Here is a 14,374-nt window from a genome sequence, read left to right as displayed (position 1 = left end):
GCTTTGTTCTATTTGGCTTTTTTCTGAAATTTTTACAGTTTTTGTATGATTTCTAACGTTTTTAATGCATTTTTTAGTATTCCGCGATTTGTGAAATTGAATGAATACGCATGCGGCGCGGTAAAAATTTTCAGATGATGGAGGTGTCACGGCACTCTAACACCATTGATCTGAATCGCCCTGGTAAAAATGAAACAGTCTGATGTAAGGCTGACTCACTTTTACTAGAGCGGTTTTGGGATTTGATCGTATTTTGAGGCCTAAAAACGAAAATAGCCATCAAGCCAGTCTGGTCGGGTACAGAAACTTCATTTTATATTTCTCCGTGTAATGGATAATTAATACTTTTCAGGTTTTTTTGTCGATTTTCCGTTTGTCCATTAAATTTCTAATTTGAAAGTATTCAAAGACTCACTTTCATTTCTCATCGTGAATCTGCAGCCTTCAATATTGAAACCAAAACCATGCAAGTACTGGCAGCAAGATGAATAGGCAATTTCAGTGATCTTATCTCATAACTCGGTCAGTTCATTGAAAAGCCTCTCGTTTTGGTTAAACTGGAATGGAAAATGTTAAAAAAAGAATGAGGTTGTATCAAAACTAGGGGCTTGTTATCAGTGTTTGAAACTCACAGGCGCCAACGCGCCAAATGCGCCTAAAAAATCGGCCATGGCGCCTAGAAATTGAAGGCTCTATGCCAACGTGGCCCCTAAAAACTGCCCCCTAAAAATCTGTATTTTCACCGGAAATCACTTAAAGAGAGAAAAAGAGATCTATTTGAATTAAATAAACTCAGAATTTTCAGCACTACAAGTGAAAGCTTGCTTCTTCTATTTTTCACGATTTCATTCTTAGTGCTTTTGTCTTCCCCAAGTTACAGCTACTTACTAGTTCTGTTACGAGAACATCTTAAGTCTAACTTTTTACTAAATGCGCCGTAATATATAGGCAAAAAGTCAATTTGGCCCCTAATAAAAAATCTTCAATGGCGCCTAAAAACTGGGCTTGACGTGCCACGTGGCTCCTAAAACTCAAAGGTGAGTTTCGAACACGGATTGTTGTAAAACTGGGGGCGGCTTGTTTCCGTTTGTCCTATATGTTGTGGTGCTTCAAGATCTTCTTGAGCAACACAGCCAAAGATAGGAGAGATGTAATCAGGCCACGTTTCTCAATTTTTCTCCCAACTCTGAGCACAGATTTGACTGCATAAGCCAGGGCATTGTGTGTTCTCGTCTCGCCTCACAGCGCCTTCAATTTTGCAGATGCAACATGGACATCCATCAAGCACGAATAGTTGTATCTTTACGCCGTCATCAACGCGCGTCTTGTCCCTGGTGTGACGTGTAGGAGGTAGGGAAGGTTAAGAGCGCTTTTAGACTTTTGCAGATTATAAGTATCTCTTTCTTACGCAATTTTGTATTACTTAGACCTCACATGTGCGTAAAATGCAAGAATGCATGAAATACCACGTGCATTAATTTAAATTTGGAGAGCTGTGCACTTCAGATTATTTCAAATACTTACTTACATACATAAAGTCGCTTTTATAGCGCCGCCTCGCGCTCTGCGACGCCCAATCGCCATTGCCCCCTATCCTCCCAGAGATCATCAGGCAATTGGCACCTTCTGATCTCCTCCTCCACCCCTTGTCGCCAACCTTTCACAGGACGTCCACGCCGTCGCCTTCCGGGAGGAACCCAATCGAAGACCTGCTTGGGCAACCGGTCGTCTGCCATCCTTCGCACATGTCCATACCAGACCAACTGCTTGGACCTGATATCGTGCACGATGTCCTTCTCTACACCCATGATCTCGCGTACTTTTACATTGCGGATACGCTCTCTTCTTGAGATGCCAGCAGACCTCCGCCAAAAGTCCATCTCAGTTGCCCTAAGCATGTCTTCAGTTCTTTTCTTGAGTTGCCAGACCTCACTCCCGTAAGTTACGATACTCTTCACGATGACGTTGTAAATTTTCCTTTTGGTCTCCTTGGAGATACTCTGGTCCCAGAGAACCCCATTTAGCATCGCGATAGCTTTCCTGCCTTGCACATTCCGATCTTTAATAGCCCGATCCAAATTTCCGTCCTTAGTTAACCAAACTCCTAGATATTTATACTCTTCACAGTCCTGAATTTTCCGACCATCCTCCAGTTCAATGCTTTGCTGATCACCACCGATAACCAACTTCTCCGTCTTAACCACATTTACTTCCATTCCCCACTTTCGGTATACTTCCACTAGCTTCCGCGTCATGTAATTCGCATCTTCTTCGTCCTGAGCTATTACCACCTGATCATCAGCAAAGCACAGAGTATAAAGGGTGCCATCTTCACGTAGCGGGACGCCCATTCCCGAACAGCATCTTTTCCATTCCTTTAAAACTTCTTCCAGGTACACTTTAAATAAGGTTGGCGACAAACAACACCCTTGTTTCAGTCCTTTAGTAATTAAAAACCCCAACGATAAGTCCCCATGCGATTTAACCCTAGAAAAAGCCCCACCATAAAATTCCTTAATAGCACTAATTAGTCCCCCACTAAAACCCCTTTTGTTTAAGGCTTCCCAACGTTTCATCAATGGCACACTGTCGTAAGCTTTCTGGAGATCCACAAACACTAGATGTAATTCCTGGCCAACTCTTTTCTTTTTCTCGATGACGTGGATGATGGTAAATAAGTGATCAATCGTTGACCGACCGGCTCTGAAACCTGCTTGCTCTTCCGCTTCATGTTCTTTCCACTCCTCTTCGATTTTTGCTTTCAGGATTTTTCCATACACTTTGCTTAGGGTACCTGCAACCGACAGTCCTCTATAGTTATCACACTCATCTTTTCTACCCTTCTTCTTGTATATAGGTGACACCCAAGACTCTTTCCATTCTGTCGGTACCTTTCCACCATCCAAGCAATCTTGCATCAGGTATCTCAACCGTTGAAACAGCTTGCAGGTTCCACACTTGATCAACTCAGCAGGAATATTTCCCGGACCCGGAGCTTTATCGTTCTTCAGCTCTCGTACGGCCTTTACCACGTCCTCCATATGGATCTCCAAGTTATGATTATCGTTAGTATACTCCAAGCTTACACCTCCATCTTGAAATTCAGGTCGCCTTTCTGTCAGTAAATTTTTAAAATAACCCTCCAGTTTATCAATGGATATCGGAGATATCAAGTCCCGCTTCATGTCCCTTCGCAGCCCTTTCAGCAACTTCCAGCTCTCAGTGCTTTTCCTTCCTCCTATGTACGTGTCTATTATGCTACAGCTCCTCTCCCAAGATTCGTTCTTTTTCTTGGTTATGAGCCTTCGTACCTGCGTCTGAGCTTTTTTATACGCCTCTTTGTCTTCTGTTTTTTTAGAGGAAAGGAACTGATGATATTTTTTCCGTTTCTCCTGAATCATCTTCTCAATTTTCTTCGTCCCACCAGTAAGGTTTTTCGCTAACTTTCCTATCATCAGCGACACCAAGAGCCTCCATTGCTGCCGAGTGAATGCAATCCTTCAAGAACTGATACTGCTGTTCGGTATCACCGTCCCTTGATTCGCCCAACTTCTCATCCAAGCGCTTTCCATATAAAGCCCTTACACTTGGATGCTGCAAGCTGTCAATATTATAGTTCACAAGCTTGACACGATCTTTTTGTTGGTGAACCTGTTCCTGTGCTTGCCTGGTCTCCTGGCTCCCTTTCACTGGGAAAGCTATTTTCGCCCCGAGGAAATAATGATCACTGCCGCAGGAAAGACCTCTCCACACTCTAACTTGCTGAATCTTCATTCCCGTGTCTTGTCTAACAACCACATAATCAATGATTGATTTCAATCCGCGAGTAGACTGAACCCAAGTAAATTTATGGATATCCTTGTGTTGGTAGAACCCATTGAGCACCTTCATGTCCCTTTGCTCACATACGTCAATGATACGGGCTCCGTTATCATTTAGTGCCGCCTCTCCGAAAGGGCCGACGATCTTACTTTTAATTTGACGTCCTATTCTACCATTGAAACTTACTTGCATACTAAATACTTACTTGCATTTTTAGAAACTCCACTAGATCAAGTTTCTCCATTCGTGAATTGTTGAAAAATAACAGGGAGCTTTTTGAAACAAGCAAAACTTGAATTTTGAGGAGGGCTTCTTGCAGGTGCCTCCGGATTACAAATAAATTCCCCTCTAAAAATTTTCGTGCTGCGATAAATTTTTTCCACGTAACCGTTTTTCGCCAGTAAAAAAACATTTTCCACATCGGGTAGCGGTTGAACACTTTAATCTAAAAGTAACAGTCAGATTACCAGTTAAGAATATCAGATTGAGGCATGCGAAATTGCGATCGATGGAAAATTTTAGTTGATAATTTAGTTCTTCTTGAGTACTATAAATTACTTGATTGAATGTTGAATTTTGCTCAACACTGAAAAAAAAAACACATTGGATTTAGAGTCCAGACTCTTAAAAACATCGACAAGAAAGTACTCTTGATCCAATCAGAATCCAGCTTGAATCAAGAACCAAGCCTTCTTCATTTAAGCGGATTTCGTTTTGATCCAAGCAAAAATCCGATTGAATCAAGAGTATTTTTTCTTGTTAATGTTTTCAAGAGTCTGGACTCTAGATCCAACGTGTTTTCTTTTTGCAGTGAACGACCAATTGCTTGAGTTTTCACAAACAACTTTTTGATTAGTAGGTATCACCTGAATGAAAATACTATATTACTCGTATACGTTTCTAGGTCTTCTTAGTTAAAGAATGATCTTATTCTAAGTTCTCTGAAACGAATTCAACTCTGGAAACATTGAAACTTCACTGAATTTAACAAAAAACTCTGGCATATGAAACGATAGCCAGGGAAAATTGCGTAATGTTTTTAGTTTCACTGTCCAGGAATTAAAACATTCAAGGAATAATGAGAAAAACAATGTGCCTCCGTCGAGCGCCCAGTTTGCCGCCTTACCTTCATCAAACTCGAATGCGCCTCGTATCTGCTACGGAACTCATCCAGTTTGGTGAATTGCATATGATTTTTGGTGTACTGAAGTACTCCACGTTTGCTTATCGTCAAGTAATTATGCTTGTCAACTTTTTCAAAGCTTACCCTCCTGCAAGTGAACGTAAGATGAGCCATCAAACTATGACTATTCATTGGAATTTTCTTCGCCGTCTATAAAGATATGCACTCATCTACTTTTTCGACACTTGCTACACTGAAAAACAAATCTCGGTGTATTAACTAAGAAAAGGGTAAAATTACCAAGAATTCAGGATTCTATTTAATCCCAGTTTTTTTGGGTAAAATTACCATTTATGGAATTGGTAATTTTACCGAGAATCTCAGTAAAATTATTGAACTTTCTCAGTAATTTTACTGGACCTTGGTAAAAACACCAATATTTTTTATCGACCGTGGTAGAATTACCGAGATAAAATGGCAAAGTTACCAGGAATTGATTACCAATAAAAGTGGTATTCTTACCTGAAAAAAAAAACAGTAAAAATACCGGGTTTTAGGTAAGCTTACCAGTTTATCTTGGTAAAATTACCAATAATTGGTAAAAAAAAGTGAGATGGTAAAGGTACCAACAGACCTTGGTAAAAACGCCGAGAATTTTTTTTCAGTGTATCCAAGGTATTGGCACTTAAGGAATGGCGCATAATTTTTTTGCCAAGCCCACCTTCTGAGGAGGTATAGGGAGAGGGCGGCAGGTCGGGCATTTGCGTGGCCCTGCGCTTTTGATTCGGGCGGGGGGAACGCTTTTGAATGGTACAAAAATTCTATAGGATAACTCTAAGATCAAAATAACTAAACCCATGTTGTGTTGTAATTTAGTACACATCGATTATACTCACCTTATATATGTAAATATGAGAAAATTAAAATGTAGAAATGAAATTTGGAAAATTGTTGCTAAAAATGATGATAGATAATCATTTTTTCATTTAGTAAAGTATAGCCCATGACCTATCCTAATCGCTTTAAACCTAACTAACTCTGTTAACAAAATTAATATTAACCAATTCCGTCTCTCTCTCTTTTTTTTTCAACTATTCTAATCATATTTTAATTATGACGGGACGTAATTCGAGAATCATTACACGGAGAATTCCGATCTTTATAAATAAACTATCAAAGCCCCCTCCCCCTTTCGTCTGCCTTTTTTGAGGCGCAGGCTGAGTAGAAAAAAAAAGAAAATCGACATTTTTTTGCCCCGCCTTGCAATAACTGGAAATTGAAAAAAGAAAATTGCGTGACCTTTACATGTTGGAATGTACTTGAGATAATAGCTTTTTTCTAGGAAATGAATTAGCCAGGCAACCCATTTTTCAGAATCCGCATACCATTGGTCACATTTAATGGAAAATCACTCCGGGCTTCACTATTTTTCTTCAGTAGCGTGGCGTGCTTTGCGATGAGCGATCTAACTGTCATTTAAACCTACTGGGAAGGATCGCTAAATAGGGTGCTCGCAACGAAAAACGCCTCAGGATGACAAGTGCGTGGTGTGAATTGCGATGTATCGATTGTTGTGCCATTTAAACCTATGGTAAAGAATCGATTATTAAGGTGTTCGCTGCGAACGCCCTGTTTATCGATCCATTTCCATAGGTTTAAATGGCCGATCAATCTATATATCGCAAAACACGCCACGCCACTGACTGGTTGAATATAATCGGAGGATCAATCGAGGCTCATTTTGATACATGACGATTTAGTTCAGTGATTATCAACCGATGAGCCACAAAATGCGGGAGACCTCTAGGGTGGAGCGAAAAACACTTTTTTTCGAAATCGCTTGACGGCAATATCAGAAAAGTTGCCTCTCGTAATATCACGCACCCGTGTTTTTTCTTTTGCCGAAATTCTAACTCTCCGGTGGCACAGTCCACCTGAAGTTTCGATTCTTGTTGTACCGAAATAAATTTCAAGAATCAGGCTGCTGATAGGATCTGCTAGCTGAAGAGGTTAAGAACCACTGATTAGAAAGTTAGGTACGTAAAATAATGTGCAACGCTGTTCAATGGTTGTAACGTAAACAGGCATAGATCACCCTTGTTGTTCTTACCTCCACCAGGATGGCCACATGTTTAAGGCCACGTGTTTTTTTTTTATATCGAAACTCGTGTTTGATGAGCCCTCAATCAATGTCTGCTTCATTAATGGCAAAATCGTAATGAACCAACATACAAATAGTTTAGACGGGATATTTTGCATTTTTATACCATCGGAACCGTCGAAAACCGATATTTCGAATATCGCAAGAATGAGTCAATAAATCAAATTGCTCCGCGTCTCGTGGAACACTCGTTAGTCACCGTTGTTGTGCGGCACAATTTGTGCCGTGTCAAAAATATTTGTCTTTGGTGTCTCTCTTTTTGCACTGAATGGATTCCAAGCACGATATTTTTTTGCGTGTTATGAACACGGTGATTTTCCGAGAATAGGAATGGCCGTTTCGCCAGTAATCACGAACGACTCCTAGCGCAAAAAATGGATACCAGAGGTGAGACATTGGTAGGAGGAATTTCCTTGAGTTTCTTCAAGAAAAAACATGGAAAATCGTCATTATGTAAAATAAAAATGCAAGTCTCTAAAGACCGAAAATTTTCGCTCGCCAATCACCAACTCCGAGTTTGAAGCGAGGGAATTGCGACATTAAGTTATAGTAATGATAATTTATCTTCAGTCTTCAAGTCTTCAAGCGATTACATTTACGTTAAAAGTCACATTTGCCATTAATCTCACGAAAAATGATTTTATGGACTGATTGAATTTAATTACACCAAAAATTTGTTCACCAAATATTAAAAGTCTTAATTCAATAAAGTACACAGGAAGAAAATGAATCTTAAATTTGACACCAAGAGATATTTTCTTGTATCAAGCATTGGGCTTCTACCTACTCTACTACCAACTACGGATAAACTACTTACTACTACTACTAAACTACTGCTTATAACTACTTATAAACTACTTTTTGCTTAACCTAAGCATTTTTTTCTTGTATCAAGAAAAATTCAGCTTAAACAAGATTACAAAAATTCTTGGCGGCAAATTCGAGAATAATCATGCTGGAGTAAAGCAAATTTTTTTTTCAGTTTAGGCAAATTGAGATATTTTAAGCCGAAATATAGTGGTGGCCAGATTATACATATGACTGTTACTAAAAGGGAAACCCGTATCATTTTCCTACTTTCAGCCTCCCAGAATTCTAGAGATTACACGGCTCGAACTTACTTGTAAAGAAAAGGGCTGAAAAAAGGTGATGTTTTCGGAAGAGCGTGCACGAGATAAACAAAACCAGGATCATTGTTACTTTTAAAGTGGAATAAAATCCGCTCCAAGTCACAAACTTCAATTTCAATGACTTTCTCGCCTCTCTGGAGGACTCTTCTCTCATTGGTCAGCTCCAATTGGGAATTTTTCGGTCTTTCTTTAACGTTGATTGACAATTTTTGACAGCTCATTTTATCTGATGAATTAAAGAGACATAAATAAATCAATGAGTTCTAAAACACACCAACTCCGGTTTTTTTTCGATTTTCACTTTTTCACGGTTTAGTAACACTTATGGATAGAAGCATCTGCACGCAAAATGAAATTTCGAAATCGCAATCGGAAGAGCTCGAAACAGCGACGGGAAAAGGGAAAAATCGAAGTATTTCATTGGAAATACCAATTATTGGCCATTTCAAGGGAAACGGGTGACCATCCGATTTTGCGGTTTTCTTTTTTCGGTTCAGTATACCTTGTACCAACAAATTATATAAATATTCAAGTGTTATTCAGGTCGAAAAATAAACATTTTTTAGGGCAGACTATGAAAAATCAGTATCTAAAAGTCGGTGAGAACGAGAACACACCAACTCGGAAATTTTTAAACGCTTAATTCTCTGTTATGAAACATGGTGTATCGATTTCAACTTGATGCTTTACAAAGTCTCTAAGTACTTGTCCTTTGGCACCGAAATGGTTTTTCTGCAACTAACTTCTTCGCCCGTTGCGCAGTTTTAGGTGTTTCCTGAACAATTTTTTTTCCAAATTGGTGTGTTTTCAAACTCACTGATTCAAATGTATTAATGGGGGAAAGACACTCGAAAACGATGACCTCTGGACAAGGTGTGAATTCAATCACTACGCAACATTTTTTCTCTGCGGCGGCGTAACTTCCAAATCATGTATCTCGTTAACGGTGTTTTAAAATCGCCACTTCTACTTTATGTTTTTAAAGGAGAACAAGTTATCATTATTCCTTTCGGTTTTTTGTCATGGGATAGGAGTTCCCCATGATATTACAATCGTTCCGTTGCTTTCGCTATGGGATTTCCTATACCTCTGCGACCTTGAGCGTTTCGCCCAGTCTCCGATTTTTGGTTGATTTTCCGATGTATCAAAAACCGTTGTATTTTTTAGCCAATCATGTCTCTACGTCAAGTTGTGTTGATTGCTAAAATTCGCTTTCAGCGAGTTTTTTTCCACCTCGAGATGTCGTGTCTGACTGGTAAATCTGCGCAGAACCACGAAGTTCCGTTTTTAGGCAAATTCTTTTTTTTGGGAGGTTCTGATTGGTTATTTTTCGCCATCAGTTTTCTGTTCGTTGGTGCAAAAGATCGCCTACCTCGGTGTTCTTGAGAAGCCGCCATTATCCCACCTCAAATTTGAAAAATAGAAGTAAAGAAATAATAACCATCGTACAAGGTGGAAAATTGTTCTGGAGGACTCGTTACGGATAAAGAAGTCAAAATCAGAGCTCGATTGATTGATTTAATTCATGGATACGCAAATATTGCCTCAGCTTACTGCCGCGATGGCAAATGCCTGCTGATATGAACCTTGAGACACATGATAGCATAGGCAAACAATGTCTCACAGAGAAAGGCGCTTAGCTCATTTCTCCAGAAGCTACGAAGACGCGAATCGCCGAATCGCTCAAGGACAACTCTTGTGATAAGTCCCGCCCATCGTCCGAGTCTTTTAAATGCTATTTTTACTCGGTCTGCCGTGGTTCTGACATAGCCTAGTTGACTGAGGCGCCCCATTTTTTGATAAGGTGCGGGCAATAGGTGATCGGGAGTTCGATACCCGACGATGGGAGTTAATTTTTAATGGTTGTATTGAATGTTTTAGACCAATCATCAAAAAATAATTAATACTAGATGATAAATGTACGAACATTTTCTCGTGAGTTAATATGTTAAACAAAAATACTGGAATATACCTCCTTCATATAATCAGCCACATGTTCCCCCAAATTAATGACGTTATTTTCTTTTTTCAATAAAGTTAATTTGCATTCAACGTTCGTAAGTTAAGCAAAAAGTACCTATTGATACAAATAGAAAGACATGAAAATAGTATGTCTAACATTTCAGTTTTTTTTTTTTTTTTATTTATTTTTTGTTTTTTTGTTTTTTCAATAAAACAAATTGACTGGGACTAGAATCATTGTATCTCTGAAGACAAAAGCTAAGTTTTTTGATACAGAAATACTAATATATTCATCCGTTATATAATCAGGGAGATGTTGACCCAAATATTGATGTACATTTTCTCTGTTCGCCCAAATTAATGATGGTATTTTCTTTTTTCAATAAAATTAATTTACATTCCACGTTCTTAAAGCAATATTTTCTCCAAAATTCAGAAAAAAATAACAATTTATACCTACGCAAAAAGTAAATAAATAAATAAATAAATAAATAAATAAAGCAATGACATGAAAGTAGTATAGGTAGTACACATCTAACATTTCAGTTACATCTATTTGATGAAAAAAATGGCAACTTAGGAAGCACATAGGTCACTTATGATGCGTATTCGGGCATATGAGTAGAGTAAAAATATCATACTTTACGCCGAAAAAACGAAACTGAAAGTTAAATGCGTTAACTTCCGAAAACCATACATAATCCAACGAAAATGAATAATTGGTAAATATAACAGCTTTCTTGTATGCAAAGAAAAAAAATTAAAAATGTTAAAAAAGAGATGTCGACACAAAATTACATAGCCCCTTCAATCCTGAAGATACTACAAACGAACTGTACCTTAACATTTTCATATCCCAGAAGCAAAAGTTCCCATGACGAATATTGCTATCGCTAGCGATTGCAAAAACCAACTTGTTTAGAATTTTCTTCGTAAAAAGAAGATAAATCATTGAAGTTCTTAAGCATCGACGTTGAGTCGTTTTAAATTTAAAACAATAAAGTATAACAGGAAATCAGCAACGTCGCACACCGAGATACGTAGTTTGCGAGTTTCATGGGGATATGGAATCCTTTTCCTTATACGCATCGATGGAATGAAAAATGAGTACGATTTCGATCAAAAGTAGCTTTGAAAAGCATTTCAAAGAAATGTAAAATTTCTCAGAACATTTGTTTCCCTTTTGGTTTCCAAAGATATTCGAAGCACTCCCAACAATATTCATGTCTCCTTATCCTCTTCACCTTGACGGGGAGAAACGGCAAATTTAACACCTTAAAATGAGTATTTTAATTCAGAATGTGACTCACCTTGCTGTTTCACGTTACACTTTTGGCAGAGAAACTATTAAACATACGTGGACCCTCCCTTAAAGAGCGACCAAGTCCTAGTGAGAGGCAGGTACACAGAAGGACTTGTTGGTTCTGTTGCCAAGGTGTTCCAACAGACAAACTCGCTCACTTCCCCGATGAGCAAACTGTTTCTCACGTACGACTCCAATAGTTTTCATGCGTTTTTCTCCTCATTTCTTTGCGTTTTTAAAAGAAAATGATTTAAATGATTGACATAATGCGCGAGGAAGATTTTTATTAGTTTGCGAGATTGCCCAATTCGGCGAGGGTTTCCTGCATCCCTCCCTGTCAAACTCATTTGCTAGCAACTGCGAGGACGGGGTTTACAAACGCGGCAATTTTGAAAATGCGTTTTATGAAATACGCCAATAAATAACTGTGCACCCTGGTAAAAATTGGCAGTAGAATCTGTGTTCCAAAATACCATAGACCTACGGCCGGCTGTAAGATTCCCAATAGCTTCTATAGCCGGCTACACAATTTCTTATAGCCTTTTATAGCCGATGGTGACTAAGCAACTCACAGCCGGGCAATGATGTGTATGCTAAACTCACTAATTACGGATGCTAGGACTTAGTGAGTTTTTGGACTGCTGCTCTCTTTTTGGGCCGTAGTATCTTGATTTATTTTGCGAGGAAAGCTCCGTACTTTTGATGGATGCCTGCCATTCCTAATATATTAAAGCGCCTTCAGTTTCGTATGATACTGTGCAATACCTCTGGTGTGAAATAGTTGCTTTAAGCGCCGTGGGTGGCACGCTGCGGTGCGGCAGGCGGGCAGCCAGCCCGAAACGCGCATTGGCGCCTACAAACCTAACAGGGATACTTCACGCGTTGCGCAATGCGTGAAGTATCGCTGTTGGGTTTGTAGGCGCCAGTGCGTTGCCGCTCCGCTTTGTGTTAGGCTCTAATATTTAATCTGGCGGAGTCAGCGTTATTCAACTCATGATTATGAAATTTTTGCACAGCCTGTATGGATTATTCTCGTTTTAATTGATGAAAAAAAATATGTATTAAAGGAAAATATAATGTGTGTTTTGTAAATATTAAGGTGGTTCCGTATCAAACTTAATGATTTCCAAAGGACAAAAATTTCTACACAATTTCTCGTAGCCTTTTATAATCGATGGCGAAAATGCAACAGCCAGGCGATATAGTGTAAAGCCCGGCTATTGGAACCATAGCACGGCTGCATAATTTTTTATCGCTTCGTATAGCCCGGCCGTATAATTTTCTCTGCATTCTACAGTCAGCATTCATATAGCTATATGATTTTCTGTAGCCTTCTTTAGTCGGCTATAAGAATTCCTATGGTATTTTGAAACGCAGCTCTTATCGCCAATTTTTACCAGGGTATTAAATTGTGGATTTTGCAGGGCATTTCTCTTTCATTTCATTTCTTCTGTCCGTTTGACCTGCTTTCGTGCGATTTTACGCACGGAAAGTTAACAAAGTTGACTACATGTATCTCTTGTAAGCATGAGACCCATTTTTTCTAAGGCTGTTTTAAAATATTTACTTGATGCATGAAAAATCATTACATATTCAATTTCTCTTATATAGATTCATAAACATCCCCTAAAAAACTCATTTAAGGACCCCTAACACGAATGAATGGTCAAAGAGAATTTGCAGGTATCTAAAATTTGATAAATTTCGTGTTTAAGTGGAAACAACTGAGTGAACTGAACAGGAGGATACCCTTGGTTCATGAATTGAACAATTATTGGAGAAGATATGACAAAATGATCGTTTACGGTATAATATCTTAATATTTAATTTGAAAAATAGAATGAAATTGTGAATCAACCACTGTACTAATTGCGAGGGGCGTTGGTTCATTTGAAAGGTGTTGTTCTCAATGCTTCGGGAAAACTATAAATTATTTTCTGGGGTTCGTCCCCGATTTTTAAATCCCTAAAAACTCATAAATTGGATGAGGGGAAGTGGGGGTTTTTTGTTTTTTGTTTTTCGGAAAAGTTTTGTTGCTACGCATCTTACTTTACTGTTTGCTGTCTTTTTATCAGCTGTTTTCGTTCAACAAGCATCATTAAGTGAGGTTACTTCCAACACTCAACTGCCATCAACTTACATTTTTCTTTTCCCGCGCTTTTTTTTTTTTTGCGGTTTTTCATGATTGGTTCCATCTTTTTCCTATTGCCAATTTTTCCTCATTAAGTCAATAACCTCCAAGTTTTTTTTCTCTTTCACGCTGTTTCTTTTCAATGTGTATAAATATGTTTATTATTAATTTCCTCTTCTGATTTATTTTTTTTAATTTAAAAATTGAACTTTTCAGTTATGATTTTGTTAAAATTATAATAATTTTTACTAATTTTAATTTTAAATTTAACAGTTGTTATGAGTGAAATTTTCAATGACCGAGGCGGTCGTCCTCCAAAACGTGGTCGCGTTTTCCAGAATTCTTTGCATGTTCGTTTAGTGAAGCAAGAACTTAACTCTGTTATTAATATAGAAAATCAAAGTTTCATTTCTTCATTTCGGAAGTATAAAATTGATGATCAGAACTTTGATGAAAATTTTGTTACCAAATTTTCAGTCGGTTCAATGAATATAATTTGTCATCATTGTGATGCTCACCATTTTCAGGGTGAAATGTCCAATGGTCATTTTAATAACTGCTGCCAAAATGGCTTAATTTCTTTACCGAGTATTCGGACAAATACCGATTTGAAATCATAATTTTTATATTCTCCAAATTTCATAAAGCATATCAGAAATTATAATAGTGCTGTTGCTTTTGCCTCTTTCTCTGCAAATCGAATTGATATTCCGGGTGATGGACCTTATTGCTTTAAAGTTCA

At 38.3% G+C, this 14,374-nt stretch overlaps 1 protein-coding gene across 1 annotated transcript; it reads right to left on the bottom strand.

Moving 5' to 3' along the window:
- Window positions 1-512: 512 nt before the first annotated feature.
- LOC140225682 (dynein axonemal heavy chain 6-like) lies at window positions 513-9,057 on the bottom strand. The gene is made up of 4 exons (XM_072305321.1): window positions 8,228-9,057; window positions 4,949-5,093; window positions 4,028-4,267; window positions 513-557 (listed from the first exon to the last, which is right to left on the bottom strand). Exons 1-4 carry the CDS (start codon window positions 8,455-8,457, stop codon window positions 513-515), a joined length of 660 nt encoding a protein of 219 aa, XP_072161422.1. The 5' UTR covers window positions 8,458-9,057.
- Window positions 9,058-14,374: the final 5,317 nt, after the last annotated feature.

This window comes from Bemisia tabaci, chromosome 10 (assembly GCF_918797505.1).
Source record: "Bemisia tabaci chromosome 10, PGI_BMITA_v3".
Lineage (NCBI taxonomy): Eukaryota > Metazoa > Arthropoda > Insecta > Hemiptera > Aleyrodidae > Bemisia > Bemisia tabaci.
Note: the sequence above shows the minus strand (reverse complement) of the source record. Positions and strands in the feature narration are given on the sequence as shown.

Bases quoted from the DNA above. Each gene is read 5' to 3' on its own strand.
- LOC140225682 (XM_072305321.1), bottom strand. From the start codon at position 8,457: ATGAGCTGTCAAAAATTGTCAATCAACGTTAAAGAAAGACCGAAAAAT. The intron at 4,268-4,948 runs GTAAGGCGGCAA...TGTTACTTTTAG, and splicing joins CGCATTCGAGTTTGATGAAG to ATTAAAGTGTTCAACCGCTA. The intron at 558-4,027 runs GTAAGTATTTAG...TTTCCATTCCAG, and splicing joins TGGAGTTTCTAAAAATGCAA to TTTAACCAAAACGAGAGGCT.